General features: G+C 38.1%; 4 protein-coding genes across 4 annotated transcripts; 2 read left to right on the top strand and 2 right to left on the bottom strand.

The window, feature by feature from the left end:
• The first annotated feature begins 325 nt into the window (after nt 1-325).
• Nucleotides 326-4,485, top strand: LOC122407083 (probable ATP-dependent RNA helicase DDX43). Its single transcript, XM_043413063.1, has 5 exons — nt 326-593; nt 932-1,235; nt 1,583-2,622; nt 2,745-2,892; nt 3,095-4,485. The coding sequence occupies exons 2-5, from the start codon at nt 933-935 to the stop codon at nt 3,722-3,724; spliced, it is 2,121 nt and encodes a 706-aa protein (XP_043268998.1). The 5' UTR covers nt 326-593; nt 932; the 3' UTR covers nt 3,725-4,485.
• eco (Establishment of cohesion) lies at nt 4,456-9,259 on the bottom strand. The gene is made up of 6 exons (XM_043413059.1): nt 9,025-9,259; nt 6,513-8,335; nt 5,992-6,217; nt 5,694-5,867; nt 5,408-5,613; nt 4,456-5,239 (listed from the first exon to the last, which is right to left on the bottom strand). The coding sequence occupies exons 2-6, from the start codon at nt 8,309-8,311 to the stop codon at nt 5,116-5,118; spliced, it is 2,529 nt and encodes an 842-aa protein (XP_043268994.1). The 5' UTR covers nt 8,312-8,335; nt 9,025-9,259; the 3' UTR covers nt 4,456-5,115.
• A 507-nt stretch (nt 9,260-9,766) lies between these two features.
• LOC122407087 (protein dpy-30 homolog) lies at nt 9,767-11,415 on the top strand. Its single transcript, XM_043413069.1, has 3 exons — nt 9,767-9,951; nt 10,088-10,161; nt 10,597-11,415. The coding sequence occupies exons 1-3, from the start codon at nt 9,936-9,938 to the stop codon at nt 10,837-10,839; spliced, it is 333 nt and encodes a 110-aa protein (XP_043269004.1). The 5' UTR covers nt 9,767-9,935; the 3' UTR covers nt 10,840-11,415.
• A 523-nt stretch (nt 11,416-11,938) lies between these two features.
• Nucleotides 11,939-16,404, bottom strand: LOC122407086 (endocuticle structural glycoprotein SgAbd-4-like). The gene is made up of 4 exons (XM_043413068.1): nt 16,217-16,404; nt 13,617-13,795; nt 12,404-12,665; nt 11,939-12,285 (listed from the first exon to the last, which is right to left on the bottom strand). The coding sequence occupies exons 1-4, from the start codon at nt 16,226-16,228 to the stop codon at nt 12,196-12,198; spliced, it is 543 nt and encodes a 180-aa protein (XP_043269003.1). The 5' UTR covers nt 16,229-16,404; the 3' UTR covers nt 11,939-12,195.
• Nucleotides 16,405-19,608: the final 3,204 nt, after the last annotated feature.

Genomic DNA, 19,608 nt, shown 5'->3' with positions numbered 1-19,608 from the left:
CCAAATGTGTGTAGTATATTTTAAATTCGTCGAAAGAAAAAATCAACTGTGGCAGCACTTACTTCATCGGCGGACATTTTGAAATTGGAACACATCATGAATTTAACGAAATTTTTTTTCGTTCAATTTTAAAGACAATTCATCATAATTTTTCTAGTGTTAACTCTAATATAGTTTACCTTCTATATTATAAGTCAGTTGGTTTATCGATTAACTATTATTATATGACCATAAATTATAATCGACTCTCGTGAGAATAAAGGCACTCGAACAATTCGTGACGATTCAGCACATGGAACATGTAATTTTCTCTCTCGTGCTTTCTACCCCACCGGCCGCGCGATCGCACGCACACGCTACAAAAGCTGTATCGGCGAACCGTTCAATACTAAAATTCCTAAATCGTTTTATTTGGTTTTTAAATATTTCGAGTATTTCCTTACTTTCCTCGTTATTCATCGTAATAAAGATCAGAATAGAGCATCCATCTTCGTTGGAGATAGCGAAAGAAAAGAAAGAGAAGAGTAATCAGAATATTTTCTTCGCAATTTGCATTTTTATAACAAAGCACAATCAACCGCTTTTTTATACACGTAAGTACACGACGATATAACGAGAATAATATGTTTTTTCGATTCGATACAAGCACTGGAATGTTTGTATCGAATAACGATAATTATGATAATTTTAACGTTATTATGATATAATAACGATAAAAATGATAATTTTAACAGAATTTCCTTTATATTGCGACGCACTTGCATAAAAATTGCAATAATACCAGCACTGTAACTGAATAATATATTATATCTGAATAATCGTACTTTTGGTCATTCATGCCTGTCCACGTGTTTTTCACGAAAATCGTCGGCATTTATTTCATGGTTATAGTTTTATATTTGTGAGTCATTTCTTCTAACATTGATGATAGGATGAACGAAGGTTGGAATAGTGACGAGGACAGGGCAGGGAATCCAATAGTTTCCCAACAATATACAAACACTGACAGATATCACAATAGTGATCGTTCAAGGAATCAGAGAAACAATAGGAACAGAGACTACGATGGTTCTCAACAAAGTCATCAAGACTCCAGAAGAGACAACCGCAAGGGTGGGCAAGGGCAAGAAGATGGTTTAGTTATACATATTGAACAATCTAAAATCGGAAAACTTATTGGGCGAGGCGGCTCAAAAATAAAGGAATTGGAAAGAGATAGCGGTGCTCGTATCAACGTAAGTTCAATCACTTTGACTAGTTTTTCAGAGATTCAAATGAGAATTGAGTGTAAAACTAAGAGTCTAAAAAAGTTGTGGAATATGATGAATGATTTATAAACTTTATTGAAGACTAGAAAAAAAAGGGTTATGTCAAGATCTCTATTAATCACAGAACAGTGTGTAATTTTGTCCCAAAATATCAAGTGAATTTGTGAAGACGGTTACTGCTTCTTTATCATCTATAAGATTGACAGATCACCTCAATGAGATGCAACAAAAAATATTCCTGTCTATTTTTCATCTTCAGTATTTCAAAGGCCCTGAATTTGTGAAAGTTTTTAAAAATTGAACTACATTTTCAGATTGATAAGTCTTATGGAAACGACACTGCAGCAGTGACGTTAGTTGGTTCGGAAGAAGCTCAAAACAAGGCAAAAGAACTGATTGATGAGTTGATGAGCGAAGACCGACAATACGGATCGGGAGGTGGAGGAGGAAGACAATGGGGATCAGGAAATCGAGGTGGTGGTCGACAGAATACGTACGATCAAAAAAAAAATTATGATTCCCAGCAAGGTGGAAATTCGGCGCCAGTCGAAGCGTTCACGGAAATAGACTGGGAGAAAGCGAACGAAGCGCATGCGAGATATCAGACGGAAAGATGGGCCAACGTGGGTCCGATACTTAAAGAATTTTATCGCGAAGATCCAGTGGTAGCGAATATGAGCGAGGACCATGTAGCTCGTATAAGAAAGCAGAATAACAATATCGAATGTCGGCGAGTGTTTGACAATGTCGAGGAAGGAGGCCCCGAGAACAGCTTTAAAGTTCCAAATCCAGTGGAAACTTTCGAGCAAGCATTCCAAGATTATCCCGAGATACTCGAAGAAATCCGTAAACAAGGATTTTCCAAGCCTAGTCCCATACAGTGTCAAGCTTGGCCGATATTATTGAGTGGCAAAGATTTGATCGGTATCGCTCAAACTGGCACAGGCAAAACTTTGGCTTTTCTTTTACCGGCTCTGATTCACATCGACGGTCAACCAGTACCTCGTGCTGAACGAAAAGGGCCAAATGTTCTTGTCATGGCACCCACTCACGAATTGGCTTTACAAATCGAAAAGGAAGTCAGTAAATATTCTTACCGCGGCATTCGATCCGTTTGTGTCTACGGCGGTGGCAATAGGAAAGAACAGTCGGCTAGCGTCAGCAAAGGCGTTCAAATTGTCATTGCTACCCCCGGACGGTTAAATGATCTCGTTCAAACTGGCGTTCTCGATGTAAAGAGCGTTACTTATCTCGTACTTGATGAAGCAGATCGTATGTTGGACATGGGATTCGAACCTCAGATTAGAAAAACTTTACTCGATGTTAGACCCGATCGACAGACTGTTATGACCAGGTGAATAATTGGTTTCATCAACTAATTTTTACTTTTATTGCTAGTCGGAACTGTTTTTTCTGTCGAACTTTCCTGTTTTGATTCAATTTCAATGCTTAACCATTTAATTCTCCAATTTTCAGTGCTACTTGGCCTCAAGGTGTTCGGAGATTGGCTCAATCCTACATGAAAGATCCAATCCAGGTATTCGTTGGTTCCTTGGATTTAGCCGCTGTTCATTCAGTGCGTCAAACCATTCACTTGGTCACCGATGAAGAAAAAACGACAATGGTAAAACAGAACATTGATTATAAGATTCAACTGCATGCGGGAGAGTTATTTATGTAATGAACGTTAAGGGGATCTAACAGTTGCGCGAATGCAAGGGAAATGTCTAAAAAGTAGACGATGGGCTAACTGATCCCTTGTGCAGTTGAAGAATAAACAACAAAAACAAGAATTTTTTTTCAATATCTAATCGATTCGTTTGCAGCTGTACAATTTCTTCCAAAACATGGGAGAGAACGACAAGGTAATCGTGTTTTTCGGTAAAAAGAGTCGAGTGGACGACCTTGCGAGTGAGCTGGCACTGTCAAACGTGAATTGTCAGAGTATTCATGGTGGAAGAGACCAGCTGGATCGTGAGCAAGCGCTAGAGGATATAAAGAATGGATCTGTGAAAATACTTTTAGCGACTGACGTTGCTAGTCGCGGAATCGACATCGAGGACATAACGCACGTTTTCAACTATGATTTTCCTCGCGATATCGAAGAATACGTTCATCGTGTTGGAAGGACAGGGCGTGCTGGGCGTACCGGTGAAAGCATAAGTTTAATGGCACGAAACGATTGGTCTCGAGCCAAAGAACTTATTCGTATTCTCGAGGAGGCAAGTCAGGAAGTTCCTGAAGGGCTATACAAAATGGCAGAACGTTACGAAGCGATGAAGGAGAAAAAAGCTCAAGAGAAAGAGCGCGATCGTCTTGACTTCGGTTCTTATGGAGAACGTGACCGTTATGGTGGCGGTAGAGACCGATACGGAGGTGGTAGCGGCGGTGGCGGTGGCGGTGGCGGCAGGGACCGTTACGGTGGCGGGGGACGAAGAGGAGGAAGCCGGTGGTAGAGCGACTCTCTTCCGGTCTGCTTCGATAACGGCCTAAGGTTCCTTAAAGGCTGTGTAACTCGGGCTTAAACCCATTTTTCGTTTTGTCAAGTTTTGAACTCAATTCAATTCTGGATCGATAATACATAAGAAACAAGACTGCGTTCCTAACGCATTGAATTATTTTTCACGTCAAGACATTTCTAGTTTTTTTTGTTTAGAACTCTCTTCATTGATTCAGTGTTCGTATGATTGAAGAAACGAATCTCTATCATTTTCCATATTTTCACGTACGAAACAAGCTCTACAGCAATTTTTTTTCGTATTTCATCGAGAAATGCATATTTTTAAGTTGCTTTTCATACACTTCTTCAGTGTTCATAGTCTGCATTACCATGAAACATGTTCGTGCGAGGAATTTTTTTTTGTTCATCATTTGGCGCGCAAAGTTACTTCAATTTTTTTTATACTTTTTTTTTCTCGGTCCTCGCCTAGTCTCTAAAAACTACTCAATCCATTAGCATGGCTTCGTGGATTGTAACTGAGCTTTAATTAGTGACAATAATCGATTATCGTCGATTTATTCTTCAGCGATGATACTTTTCTACGGGTCTGGGAATTCCATTCTCTTTGCGAATATTTGTCAGTATTATTTGGACGTGTAAGACGAATGTTCAATTCATGTAATGTAGATAAACATTTATATATAAATATTCATATGGAAAGAGATGAATGTATGTGGTTTATGCAAGTACGAAGAATAAATATATATTTTTCTCGCAGATACATGTGTATATCCTTATTAAAAATTAGGCTCCTCTACATGTGACAGACTTAGTTTTTTGTCCGTTGTACTAATTGGCAATTCCGGAGTCTCGTTTACAAAGGCGTTTCGTACAGAGGAAAAGAGCTTTGAAATGTACCTCTCTTTTACAAAAATAATCAAGTTTGATTCTCGTTGCTCTGAAATTTTTAAAACTTTTTTTAACGCGCAACAATTAGATGCTATTGACTGGAGACACTGGTTAATTTATTTGTAGAGAAATTCACGCTGCTCTAATTTTCTCTTAAAAACATCGAATCGGTAATTCCGAGACATTTAAGCGCGAGTTTAAAAGATTTTTATTATTAAGCAAATTCGAAAATAACACGAGAAATATGTTCGATACTAATCGGAATTTCCGATATTTTCGCACATTGGTCGATGAAAAATTTATTAATGAAATTAAAATGCCAATTTGGTGGCGTTGATAAAAATAATGGAATAGCGAAAAAAGTTTACGTCGGATCAATACCTCGGAAATATCCAACATTATTATAAATTTTAGGAATCTCAAAGGGAGAAAAAAACAAAAATTCTTACATATAAATGAAAAATTGAAGAATAAGGAGAAATAAAATCGAAGAATTCTCTAACTGTAGACTTTGAAGTTAGGCGTCTTTGTGTACTTCTCGGCAAAGATCTTTCCGCTAGGTGTTGGCATGGAGAAGGCAATGTCTTCCAGTGACATGATGTACCCGAAGAAATAGCATGTTCTAAGGTGAGAATCATCAAAATTCAAATTACAATTACGAATATCATTTGTTCAACTAAATTATATGAAACGATGATTAAAAAATGGATAAATTTAAATGTGAATCATTATTCAATTTATATTTATATTAAATTCAAATAGTTCAAATTTGATTTGATATGATTTTTACCTCAAAATATCGAGGAGCTTAGTCGCTATGTGTTGCCGGCGATGACTCATCGCGGTCCATATAACGTTGACTCCACATTTCGCTGCGGTATCTTCGGCCGAGCAACAATTCAAGTCCGCAAATTCGGGAATCATACGATGAGCAACTTTGATGTTCTCGGCGACAAGTACTCCCAAAATAGCTTTGTCCCTGACGTAGAAATATATCTACGAAGAAAAATCGTAGTAGTTTAATATTGTGGTCGCTTTACGAAGTAGATTTGATAGGAAATCGAGAAACCACGCACTCTTTTATCGAGATAGCCCGTTAGTTCCATCTCGGCCAATCCAAGATCCTCATCAACAACCGTGAGAACTTGCTCGACTTTTTTCCAGCATTGTTTCGAATCACCTGGTTCGATACTGATTATGCGACTGTTTGTGAGGGGATCCGTCCAAACAACGCGTTCCTGCTTCCAACCCTGAAAATATTCGAATCATTGAGTACCAAACAAGTTGAATACATTTTTCAAATCCAAAAACTCAAAACAAAACGTTTACAATTAAAATAGAAATTGAATCAATCGAAAACAATCATTCACGTACATTGAACTTGAGACTTTTCACGTTATTGTGATAATTGAGATGAGCGTTCTCGTCCTCTGGGTCACCTAGTTGATAGACGATTCCGCACTCGTTGCACGTCGTAGCACCGAATCGTTTTTGGCCAGCATCGATCTGATATTGATCTTCGGCACCACCACCTTTCACAGATGTTTGCCAAGATCGCTTGGTACCCCGCTCGTTCTTTTTCTTGTTGGCCATAGAATTCCTAAAATTCGAGCGAACAACATAAAACTTTTCAATGTGCTTATTTTTTATCGTATAGATAGTCAAAATCACGACAAGACAGTTGAAATCTCAAAAAAAAAATAACGATGCGGATGCAAATTATCCATCGTTATCACCAGTCGATTGTGAATGCCGAATTTTGTTAACTTGCTCTACATGAATGAATTTGGACTTGGTTAATTATCAGTTCGTCAATCGATAATATTCTATTTACCAATTTTCTAATATATCGACGTATATACTTAAAAATATGCAAATTACGGAAATATATTTACTCGTCTCCAATGTTAGCAGTATATCCTTTCTCGAACAAAGGATAAAGTTTCTTCTCCGAATTAGTATTGTTAGAAGCTTTGGTACCATTTGAAGTATCTTGGATGTTCATGGAAAGAGTCATATTGCTTAGAACGCTGGCAGGTGACATCAAGATGTTTTGACAACTATTTTGGGCCATTTCTTGAGATTCATTTCTAGTAGGTGACAAATTGGTGAGAGTTTCCATTGTGTCATAATCGTCATCAGCCCAATCGTTTTCAAGAACTTTAAGAATACCATCGACAACATTGTTCCTCGTTTCCGTGGAGGAATCGAGATTTGGTTCATCGACCGTTAAGTCGGTCGCATCAAAAGTCATCTCCTCTAAGCGTGGTCTCTTGTGAGGATTTTTAACGTGGGGCGAGTGTTTCTCGTTGAGGGCAATTTTACCATCGGATACTTTGAGTTTGATCTTGTTGTTGACTGTGACAGTGGCAACGTTTTGAGATTTTAGAGTTCTGTTGGTTTTGAAGAATCTTTTGTTTGGATCAACAACCGGAGAAGGGGGCGCAGGTCGAGGTGCTGGATCAACAATGATTTTTGCTGGTTCTGGTCGAATTTCAGGCGATTTTTCTATCTGCTGTTCATCACTCCCCTTCGATTCAGTTTTGTTGTTCTTTGTTTTGAAAGCTTCGACTCTAGATATGTGACGTTTCGGTTTTGGTCTTTTAATGCCATGCCTTACCCCGGAATTCATCTCGCCTCGTCGCACAGCTGATCTTCTAGGGGCTCTTCTGCTGTGAGAATGATGGGTTACATAAGAAGGCATACTATGACGTTTCTTAGCAGGTTCAATGACAGTGTTATCGACGTTACCAATCGAATATCCCCTTTTTTCGATGGTATTCTTGTAGAACGATTTAGCACTTATTGTGAAATCGCTCGTTATCCCTTTCGGACTGGAATCACTTTTCTCTGTTTCTGGGAACAAAGACGCGCGTGCTTTCGGCACGGAGGATGAATAACTGTCATCGGTTTTTGGGATTTTAGCACCTGCTGATTGAGGGTAATCAATAGCTCGTCTTTTCAATAGATTTTCTCTGCGCTCCGGTGAGAGCGTTTTTTCACTATCGAGGAGACACAAAGATTTGCGACGATGCAAACGTGGTATCACGATTTCGTTCGATACACAACTCAATGGAGTTACCAGCCTGTGTTCAAGTTTTCTATCCGTTTTTTCAGGTGTTTCCTGGACTCGATTATCGTCCTCGTAGTTCTCGTCGTTACTCCCTTTTTGTGGGGTCTCCGGGACGATTTCCTCGTCAAAGAGCAACGCCATTTCGCGCTCTGGCGTTCCAATGACCCAGCTATTTGTTTCATCCCGATTCTTACGAGTCGGCGTGGATAACAAAGATTTGGGAGAATTCGGAAATAATTTCCGATTTGGAGACGAGCGAGCTGCTCGAGTGAGAGTTTTCAGCATATCAAAAGAATGTTTTGACGAATTTGGTTTCAATCTGTCCCATGTTTGGAACGACGAATTTCGTGGAGATGTTTCAGGCGTTACCAAAGGAGACACGAATGAACGCCCTGGCGAACTTTCGCGACTACTCTCGGTCCCATCTGTTAATGCCAGTGCAGACATTGGCCCCAAATCTGAATCGTCGCCTGACGTTTCTGCATCTTTACTTCGAAATTCCTCTGACCTGCCGAACAAACTTCTTTTGCTCGAACTTCCACTCGCTCCAAAGAGTCTTTTCGAGACTGAATTTGGAGTACAAATTGATTCCCCTTGCCCACTGTCACCTGACAGCATCATGAAAAAATTTTTCCCCAATGATTTCTGAAAATATGCAAAAATAAAATATTATGCTCCTTCTTACTCATAGTAACTAGCTGATCTTTGACTTATTTTATTTCAGAGTTTATTGACATGTACCTGAAAAATGCAATACTATAGCATGGAGAAAATATTTTTTGAACTTATCGCTAAATATGAAGACTAATTCTTGAAAAGCTAAAACACCATTTCAAAAATTTTAACAAAAATCTAGTTTGCATTAGCGTATCTAATAAAAAGTTTTAGTAGCAGATTTTTCGCCTAAAGTGTAAAGCCTGTAAACTGTTTCAGTTGCGGTAAAGAAAGCTTTTGTGCTGCAGAGGAAAAATGCAAAAAACAAATTTTGGGAGATCGTTGGAAATTTCAGTAAACATTTTTTGAGATAAAAAAATGACTGCAAAATAAAATCAAAGGGAAAGAAAGTCACTGTGACATGTAGAATTCAAACGAAGCAATAAAATTTGTATTCAATTCAAAATTTCACCGCATTCCTGAGTCGAAGATCCAAAATAGCAATGTTATTAATATCGACAAAAATCGTGAGTACGGTTAAAATGCGGGCGAGTGGAAATTCATTAAAAATGACGCGACAAAGTTACATGAAATGCAGTGAATCTAACCACAACCGCAATGTAGGTGGATCATAAAATCCTTGGATACTTATTTATCTTGAGAAATGTCGCACGACATACCTTGAAAAAGATGTAGACACCGTGAAAAGTGCGTATGTACTAGATTTTTCACAATCGTTCATATATATTCGTGAAAAATAAGTGATTTAGTTGGAATACAAAAATGCGTAACGCTACAAGATTCCTCAACGGCTGTTTTCTGTTTTTCCCTCCTAGAAATGTATCACGATGTTTCGATGCGTGTTGGCGCCACTTGACAGAACTCGCGCGCGTTTCTGTCTCTCCGCTGTATTCCCACTTATGAACAACAGTACAGTGGAGAGTAGAGACAGTGCTCTTGCAAATGCCTACAATAGTTATTTTTTACGCGTCAATTTTTGTTTGGATTTCCACTCGATATGATTATTTGGAGGATATAAATAAATTTGAATTGAATGGAAAATTCCACAACTGTTTTTAGTTCGTCAAATAATTAAACGAGCGCACTTCGGCGAATCAGGCTCTAGAAATTACATAATATTTTAAAATGAAAAAAAAATTTCGACAAACTTCGATTTTTATTCGACAGTCATAGAAAAGAGCTCAACCAAGCTCAACAAATGATTTACTTACCAAAAAACCGGAATCAAAAATTATTCGATCAAATTCAGAGAGCTGAAATTTTACCGCCGAAGTGCGTCATCACACTCCTCCTGACAGTCTGACAGCGACGCGTAGCGGCGATAATGACGTTAACCTAACCTCGGTTGCCCCCACTACTAAAATTTGACCCAGCTGAAAGTGCCTTGTATAAAACCGTGGTCGTACCTGTCATACCTCGTACCCAGTGCTCGTACCTATCGAAGAATATAACAACCGAGAACCGAGACCGAGTGCTCGCGCGAGCTCGACACCGGAGATCTTTGCTTATCTACGTTTCCCATCGCTTTTCTCTCGCCAGTCGGCGATGGGCAACGCCGATTGTTTACACGATGGCGTCTGCCGGTGGTAAGCTTCATTTCATTTTTTATAATTTCATGTTTTTTCTGTCACTGACCTAAACAAGTCATCGAACTATAGTTTTCAGTGTATTTATCCGTTCCAGTGCATTAACTTTAATTTTATTTTCATCTTTATTGAACAGAAAACTCGACGGAAGAACGAACTGAAACCGTGCCATCACAGCCTGTAGCCAATGTCGTGTCAGAGGCAGCACATGTAAGTCGATAACCTCTGTTAAAACGAAAAGCCGAAAAGTTTGCAGCGGTTTTCCGTTATATTTTTCCCATAGTAGCAATATAAATTTTTTCCAGAATTTATCATCCTTCTCAATATCTCTTTCTGTTATTAGTTTGCCATTCTAGGATTTTTTTCCCTTTTTATTAAGACTTTATTATTATAATGGAAATAGTACACTAATTGAAAATTTCTTAATGCTCTTATGTATTCATTTAATTTCCTGCAGGAACCCTAGTGATATTATTCCAAACAGCCATTACTATCATTATTTAGTAAAGCAAATTTGAAGCAATTCAGGAATTGCTGTTAATCGTACCCAAGTTTACCCCTATTATAATAATACATACAAGTTTTGCATACATTTTAATTGATTAAGAGGTTTAGAGTAATAATGAATAATTATTGAAATTTCAGAAAGTCATAGTTATGGACAAAGATGCAGACCTTACAGGTGTTCCACCTAAGAAGTCTCGCGTCGAGGTTCAATCTCTCCCAACGAGGCAATATCTGGATCAAACTGTAGTGCCAATACTACTTCAAGCCCTTTCGAGCCTCGCCAAAGAACGACCAGCTGATCCGATTAGTTTTTTAGCTGGATATCTACTAAAAAACAAAGCTCAATACGACAACGGTGGATCTCCCCCGACGGGCCAATAAACATACACTTTATCTAAAGTAAACAGAAGCAATTTTCATTTCTCCATAAGGTACCCACTGATATTGAGAACAAGATATACAAACAATGAATTCTATCGATACTAATTTTTGAATAAAACAAAATGTGGACTGAAATATTTCTATTTATCAATTGTTTATGAGTTTTTACTTCTCATTAAATCTCAAGCGAACTTCAATGTTTGAAACGATTATGTGATTTAGTTCTTTGCAAAGAACTTCGATAAAAGTATAAAGACAATGGTGATGTTTTGAATTTAAGTCAAAGAATTCAAGAACTGTTAGCTCCAATAACTTCACAGTTTCATATACAGAGTTATGTGAAAATATTTTCATTTCTGTGTTAAATAGCACATTTGATCATATTTTAGCAACGATCTTTTCATTTACTTCTTGATCACGATGTTGATAATACTGACTCAATTATCATTCGTGATTGAATAGAGAAGGATGGTGTCACTGGATATTCGGGGTGAAAGAGTCTTGAAAAACTCGTTTGATGTCTGAACTTTAAACTGTATGTCCCTGCTAATAAACGTATTTTTTTAAAGATTCCTACTTGCGACTCATGTTTTTCATGATTTTTTTTCACCATTAAAGCTCTTTCAAAGAGAATTCACATTACAGAAGTTGAGTTACAATTTTTCATTATATTTTTTCATGCGATGCTTCTCGATATGATCCCATGATTTCCAAAGATAGGCAAAAAAAATATTTCATTTTGTAAAAGATATTCGTATGTCCGAGTATGGTACTCTGAGCACAGTACTCGTGAGACAAAAATTTTATGGAGCACAGTACACAAAAAGCCAAAAAAAAGAGACAGAGATGGGCAGACTCCCCCAGGAAATAGCTTCCCTTAGCGGCGAATGACCAAAGGAAGCAACATCAACAGAGACTGATCTTGCCGAGGATGAAGAAATGTGAAAATCGGGGCGACCAAAGACCTCAGGCTCTGGGACAACACCTGTTAAGCTCGCAGTAACGATTCCTCTTGGGACTAGTCAGAGTTTAAGTTGTAAGTTACGAAATATAATTGTTGAGAAAGGAAAACTTAGGCAGGATAAAAAAAACGATCAGATACCTATAATCGGTCATTGTTAATCGACCGCAATTTATAGTTACCAACCATGTCAAATGCTTTGGACGACGCGAAATTCTTTGTTTACATACACTCTGAATATATATTTGTAGTGTACATTAAGCAAAGTCGATGGTTTCGCGTGTTTCCTACTCGAGCGAAACATAAAAGTTTTTACGACATACAGTAGATAATTTGGTATTCGACGAATGATGTACGTCCGATTTTGCTCAGTTGCATGTCTTGTCATATTTTATTTAAAATCTGTATTTTTTGTCCTCGTTCCTTTCGATCTGTTGGCTCTGTGGTTGATTGATTTTCTGAGCAGCTTCTCGCGCATCAGCCTCCTGGTTTTATAGAAATGATACAAAAGTAATCGTTGTAAACGAATTTTTTCGAGATGCTCTTTTTAAATTACCCAGAAAAATTTTTGAACGTATTGGAAAAATGGGAATGAATTCTTACTTGTTGTTGTTTGATTCCAGCGTATATGAGGTCAAGTCCCTTTTGGATTTCTTCGCTGACGGGGGGTGGGGTTGGAAGATGATCACCGGATACATGGAATCCAGTCTCATCGGCTGTGTAGCTTACCGATATCACTTGGCCATCAGGACTAGTGTACGAATAACTGCCTTGCTGAACGAGACCCTCAGTTTTGTCCTCGCCTTCACCAAAGGTCTTGATGTATCCGCTCTCTTCGGCTACAATATTGTTACCGGTCTCATAACTGTGCACAGAGACAAAACAAGAATCGAATTTAAGCATTGGAGTACGCAATTATTTGCCTCATGAGGTTTGAAATGCTCGTTCAAGAAGGTTGAATCTCTGGAAAAAGGCAGTCGTAATTTTGAAAACATTGGCCCTCACATTGGACCACTTCAAAAAATGTTCTTGATTGTTCAAAAGTTGCATTCCATTCGAATATTGATATTCGAATCATTGATCAATTTTACCACATTTTTTTTAAGCAGATTCCACAATTTTTTTAAATATTAAAAAAACTTTTGAGATTTCAATCTTTTCTAATGAAAAGGATCAAAAACTTGAGGATTCCATTTCGAAAATTCTTCCAAAAAAATTTCATTCGAATCTTCATGGGTTCGAAATGCGATCAAACAAAATTGGAAAAATGTTTTCAAAACGGTTGGATAACATTTTCACAACGACCCATTCAATTCAGGGGTTTTTTAAATTTGTTGCAGTTATTCCGGATATGGAAAATACTAATTAACGAAAAAACCGAGCCAGTATTGATCGAGCTACAAGCCACCGAGTCGCCAATGGCACACAGAAGCGATAGTTTCAATTGAGTGGTATCCATGAAAACGTAGTTTGATCTTGAGTGAATTGAAAGTAAAAAAAAAAGTATAAATTCAAAGGGCAAAACGAAACGATTCTCGAACGTATGCGGAGTCTGGAAGCATAGTTCAAGGATTTCTCACTGTTGCACGCGATGGAAAATGTGTACAATGTGCATACATAGATATACGAGTTGAACAAGTGCAGATAAAGATATACGAAGGAAAATATAGATGAAGACCGCACCTAACGATCAAGACACAACACGAATCAAACGGGAAGGTGCACAACGAAACACCATAAATCATTTGTACATCGCCTGACGCAACCAGGACTTCGCAGCCATTATTTTTTCTTCGTTCTTCGGTACATCACTCACCTCGTTCTATACGTTCCATCGTGTTCCTGCTCCTTGTTCCACGCGAGTATGGGAATGAAAGTTGTAGATCTCCTGTCGTCGCTGCCAGCTTGCTGTCTCTGATCCTGGTCTTGATCACGAAGATTTCGTCCCTGGTACTCCTGCTGCGCCAACGCCACTCCCACAAGTGCTGCGATTATCTGCAATTTATTTTTTTTCCTCGTCACGTTTTTTTCAAAATTTTGTCTTCTGCAAAATTTCTTATCATTTGACTTCATTATCAAATTTGCTGTTAAATGTCGATTGGGTCCAACGCAATTGCAATTTTTTGTGAATTTTTTCGTGCGAATTCAAATGGAATATATTTTTTAACGAGCCTTCAATACGTTCGATATTCTTTTAAAAATGTTGTTATTTTTCAAACTTTTTACATTTTTTCCAGGCAATTACTTCCCATATTCGAAGCTTTCGTACACGCGCAGGCTTCAATTCGAAGCTTCACCATTTTCATGGATTTTCCAGACTCTTCTGGCTTTTCACTTTTCAAGGAAGGTTTTAAGAATATTTTTCATTTTCGAAATCCCACGTTCTTGCGTACATTTTATACTTTGGCTCTGCACAGTATTTGTCCCTTGTTTATAAAAAGTAAATGCCGCATTGAGGGCTCTACAAAAATTTCTGAATCTTAACGAAACGTTACCAAATACCGAACTCTGTGACGCTTGACGTAAAGACTCAATCTCATCATCATGGAAGACGCCGTTGAGATTGCATAACTCAGAAGATGTAAATTTATTTTTTCAGGGCACGATGGATTGAGAAAAAACAAAACGCAAAAGGACGACAGAGAGAAAGCTTCGTATTACGTAAAGTGTTTGAAGAAGTTTGGTGACAGAGGACTGACACGTTGAGGGGAAAGATGAGCTCGATTCGGGCCTTCGGTCGTAACGAAAAAATGTGCGATCGGTTACTCCCAGAAGAAAGTGGTGTCAAAGGAAGTGGGAAAGAGAAACTACAAGGTTTTGGCACAACAAAAAATACTACAGTAAGAAAAATAATCGGCGTAAAGTCAACGGTGAAGAAACCCGACTAACAAATCGATGGGAAAAAAAAATCAACGATCGATTTGAACTTTTAAACCTTGCCAAAGCCTGAGGCAATTGCCGAATTTAAATCGACCTAATCCGAGAGCAATCGCGCGCCACTGGTACGATGGTGGAGAGTGAGAGGAATGGAAAGACGGTCACAGAGCGAGAGAGCCTAAGAAGGAGGGGGGAAGATCGAGAGATAGTAAAAGATGTCAGGATGATGTGTTTGAACTCTTCAGGCCGCAAGATGCTCGTTTCATCACTTCCCGGTAGCCGTAACGCGTTTCGCTCTCGGGCATCTTTTCTTCTTTTCTTTTTTTTTTTTACAAAACTCTCTACTTCGTCCCCCCTTAAGCCGACGAAGGAGACGAGGCGAAAAATTCATCCCGTTCGCGTCCCTCCTGCTCAGGAGGAGATTAGCGGTTCACGAGAAACGGCACAGCAGAGAGATGAGTGAAAGTGAAAAGCAAATGCCAACCTGGGTCATTTAACTCCTGACCCGTTAACCCAACAACGACCACCATCTTCCCGTGTTCATTTCGTACACACATTCACTACTTTCGTTTGTCCTCTCGGCTCCTTTCTTTTTGCATCTTCCAAGCCATCGAACCATTTTATTGTACGTGGCCGAAGAAATATGTATCAAATGTGCCGAGATACGTTCTTTGAGGGGGGGATTCCAGTTTTTCAGTTCGAAGCTATCGTGTCACAGTGAGGAAGGGGCAAAACGGAGTACCCGAGCAAAATTTTACTTTTCAGAAGTTCGAGGAACTTTGTCTGTTTCTTAAATAAACACTAAAAAAAATGGACTGTGGTTTCAGGCCATTTTAATTTGAGACATTTTTTTGGAGCGAAAACCTCTAAGCGATTTGGGAATTTTTTGTACTGCAATTTTAACCCAATGCAGCTGGACCGATTTTTTGATAAAGTGCTTTGTGTGAAAGAATGAAAAACGAGAAATGTTGAAAGAAATAATTGAAGAGAAACTTTACGAGGATTTCATTGTTGGAAAAATGTTCCAGTTTTGCTCTGGTTTTCCCCATTTTTCTTGATGAATTATGGTGTTCCTCGAATCAGAGAAGAATTTCGAGGCCCAAAAAGTCGTTTTACTTTTATCATTTCCAACATTCATTCAATTTTCTTCCACAAGGATTTTCCTCTTTGAGAAAGTTTTCGTGTCTGTCAGAAACTGCTACAAATAATACTACAAAAATTCAATAATTATAGAGTGAAATATTCGAGAACCTTTTCATATCAGTGGACCGATGCATAAAACGGAAAAATAATGAAAGTGAACGAATGCAGTGATTTCGACAGAAAAATACAACAACCCCAGCTGACACTTTTTTCCCAAAAATCGCAAAGACCCATTAAATATTGAGTTGAGATTTGAACTAAAGTCCATTGTCCACGTTAATTTTTTATCAAAAGAACGATCAAGTTCGCTTCGAGAATCGTTCAGAGTGAAAAGAAATTGAAATGAATCTTGACTCGAAAGAAACGTGAAAAACGACACAAACAATATTGACTCACCAGAAATTTCATTTCGTATCCTTTTACAACGAGCAAAAACAATGCGGTCACTGCGTAATACACGTTAAATAAGGATAATTATAAACAGGCGTACGAGCGCGTGTGCGTGTATGCGTAGGTGGAGTTAAAGCGATCGGAGGGCAAACGATCGAAGAAGAATACCGAAAACTCTGTGTCCCGATGAGATGAACGAATTCTCCTTTTATACATACTCTCACCCTGCCCTCTCTCTCCCTCTCTTTCTCTCTATCGTATAAGCTATTCATGAATTATGAACGTGTTGTTTACGTGCATACGTACATCAATGTATATACGTACATTTGTGTTTGATTATAGGAAGGTGCGCTGACCAGAGAGAGACATCGAAAGCTCGGGCCAAAAGGTGTTCGAGAAAGAAGAGGAGCTCGTGGGAGGAGGCTCTCCGGGAGAGAGGGGGCCGAGGGAAGAGGATTAAAAGAGGAATAAACGATCGTTCTTTCTGTCATAATATGCCTATTACATACCTTCATACATTTATTCAAATTAACATAAAAATCCACGTTCCCTAACACCGAGCCAAGCGTAATTATAATATTCAGACGGTTTGGAAAATCCATGTCTCGCTTAACTTAGTATTCAAAAAAGAAATTTCATCGCCCATATACTATGTTTCATTTAATACTCATTTACAAGCAGTACAAACTCATGTCCCCCTCGATCACTCTCCCTTTTCTCAACGATATGTTGGACCAAACTCTCGACTGTTATATTATCCATACTTGATTATTTATTTACTCATTGAAACGAGTATTCCTCGACCTCGCACACTCAAAAGTAAGAAAATTTCAGTGGGCTTAATTCTGTGGAGTATCTCGACCTTCGAGATGTTGGAAATCGAGGATTTTCGAGTTTCTTTCGCCTCGAAGAGTGCTCGATACAAAATAGACGATTGAAAAAAATGTATTTCGGGATGAATCTGTAAACAGAATTTTAGGATGTGACTCTTTGGAAATAATATTGGCAGAAGAATTTGAAAAAAATTTAGGATGAATTGTATGGTTCGTAGGTCATCGAATTGTTTCAATTAAGGAGTTTCGGTACAGAAGTCAAAATATTAAGAAATTGATCAAATTTGGTGATAATGTTCTTCAACATCACGTGCGAAAACACAAATTTTTTCAAAATTTTCTTCTACTTAGTTATCGAGTAATTACGCATTAAAGCAGATTTCTTATGCCCGGAATGTATACCTATATTAACGCTATGCTTATACACGTAAACTTTAGTGATCAATTACTCGATAACTGTGTAGAAGAAAAATCTTAAAAAATTTGTATTGTCAAATTTAGCACTAAAGAATATGTTCACCAAATTTTATAAAATTCTAAACTTTTTGAAATTTTTTATGTTTTTAGCATGGTTTAGCATGGCAACATTGTATCGCCTGTACCGAAACTCCTTAAGGAGTCCGATCGATTGTGTCGCTTTTGAAATCTTTCAGAACTTTCCTCTTGAAAATTGTATTTTTGTAGAATTAATTCTTCTCTAAACACGTTTTGATAATTATCAAATCGTAAAGCGACGAATAAATGAGCCTAATTTCTTATTTTCCTGCTCAACTCATTTCAGTGTTTTTCTCAGTACTTTGCTCAAGCCTCAATGTTATCGAATAGTCTGACTGAAAATGCTTTCAATATCACTGCCGATGGCTGTTCAATCTACAAAGATTGAACAACTGTTGAAAGTGACATGGAATCGAGACGACCCAGTGTAGATGTCGAAACGAAAGGGATCGAGGTCCGTCGTCTCTGAATTCTTCTCGGGAAACGCCTGGCGGCATCTCTTTGAGCAAGAATTATCGTTTCGTGAGAGATTCGCGTTCTGTCAATACTCGAAGTTGATTGTCACGTTCGTCAACTTTTTAAAACTCCGAGTTTTTTCCGTGCACCAAATTTGTAGCTCTCCAAAAGGAAATGTCCACTTTCTCAATTAAAAGCTTACAAATTACACTGGCAACTTATTTCAATTTTTTATCTTTTCATGGAGTTTCACAGTTTGTTAAAAAAACTTCGTATTTCGCGTTGACGAACAGACGTACGTTTTTCGATCGTTTCCGCGTCTGGAGCATCGATGATGGCAGAAAAAAAATGGAAGAGCCAACGAGAAAGTTGACCTCGAACGGAGCATCATTTCATCAGGCGAAATTGAGTGAGGCGGCAATTTTTCGTACTCTTTTTTTTTTTTCTTATTGCAACGAGGAGAATCGCTCCAGCGTAAATTCACGTTGCACCTTGCGATTTAGCAACTCACATCCCGAGCGCGGCGTACACACAGCAGATATTTCAGAGATAGAGCACATCCGCGAGTCTACGAGCACTTTTACACTCATTTTCCGGCATCATTTCCTTTCGGTGTAGATATACCAATGGAGATGAGAGACTCACACGTGAAAACGATGAACGCGATTTTATTTTCCAACTCAACTACACTCGATTCAAGCCCCTGTTACTAAAGCATTCCCTAAATGGAAAATTTTAGAAATCCTTGCATATAAAAAGTTTTCCGTTCAGCCAATTCACACGTGAATCCTCATGCGGAAACACCTTAGTTTATATCACGCAAAATTTTTAGTGTTGCCATCACGCACAGTGCAAAAATTTCCAAACTTTGGGATAATTGAGGACGATTAGAAAAATAAATGAAGTTTGTTAAATAGATTGTTATCGAGTCGAGCGATTGAGCAGAGAATATGGAAATAAAGAAAAGTCGTTTGGAGAAAGCCAAAGCGTTTGGAATTTTATTTTTATTGATACCTGAGGAAATATTCTACTTTTCAGATGTATTATATCATAAAAAATGTTTGTACTCGATAGAAAGTAGTCGTGATGAGCAATTTGAACATTTTTTTGGACCTTGGAGAACGATCTTTCAAAATAGTTCATGTACGAAACGATTTTCTTAAGAAAGTCTTCAAATTTATACAAAGTTTCAATGGGTAGTCGACTAGCACGCATATCAAATTTGAAACGGTTTGTCTGATTGGTTATTTAGATAAACCTGTTTAAATATAAAGAAAAATACACAGGATTGTAGGGACTATGCGTAAAAAGTCGTTTACCTTTCCATATAACGCGAATGAAAGCTTCTTACGAAGTTTATGAAAAAGTACACAATAACAATGAAGTATAAATTAAGGTTTGGGAAAAAATTCGAGACGATTGTCTTACTAGCAATAAAGATATATTACCTTAAAAATTGAACGATCCTACTTTTTCATTACATTTTCCTACTTTTTCTTGATCCATTTCCCCTTGTGTTTTCCCTTCGGGCTCTCTAATGCGATTTTTAACATAAAAAAAGTATAGTATTTTAGCCAGGGACGAATGAAATTTGGGGTTCAGTGAGTGATGGAT

The sequence above is a fragment of the Venturia canescens genome, chromosome 2 (assembly GCF_019457755.1).
Source record: "Venturia canescens isolate UGA chromosome 2, ASM1945775v1, whole genome shotgun sequence".
Classification (NCBI taxonomy): Eukaryota; Metazoa; Arthropoda; class Insecta; order Hymenoptera; family Ichneumonidae; genus Venturia; species Venturia canescens.
The sequence above is the reverse complement of the archived record's forward strand: the minus strand, read 5'-3'. Positions and strand labels throughout refer to the sequence as shown.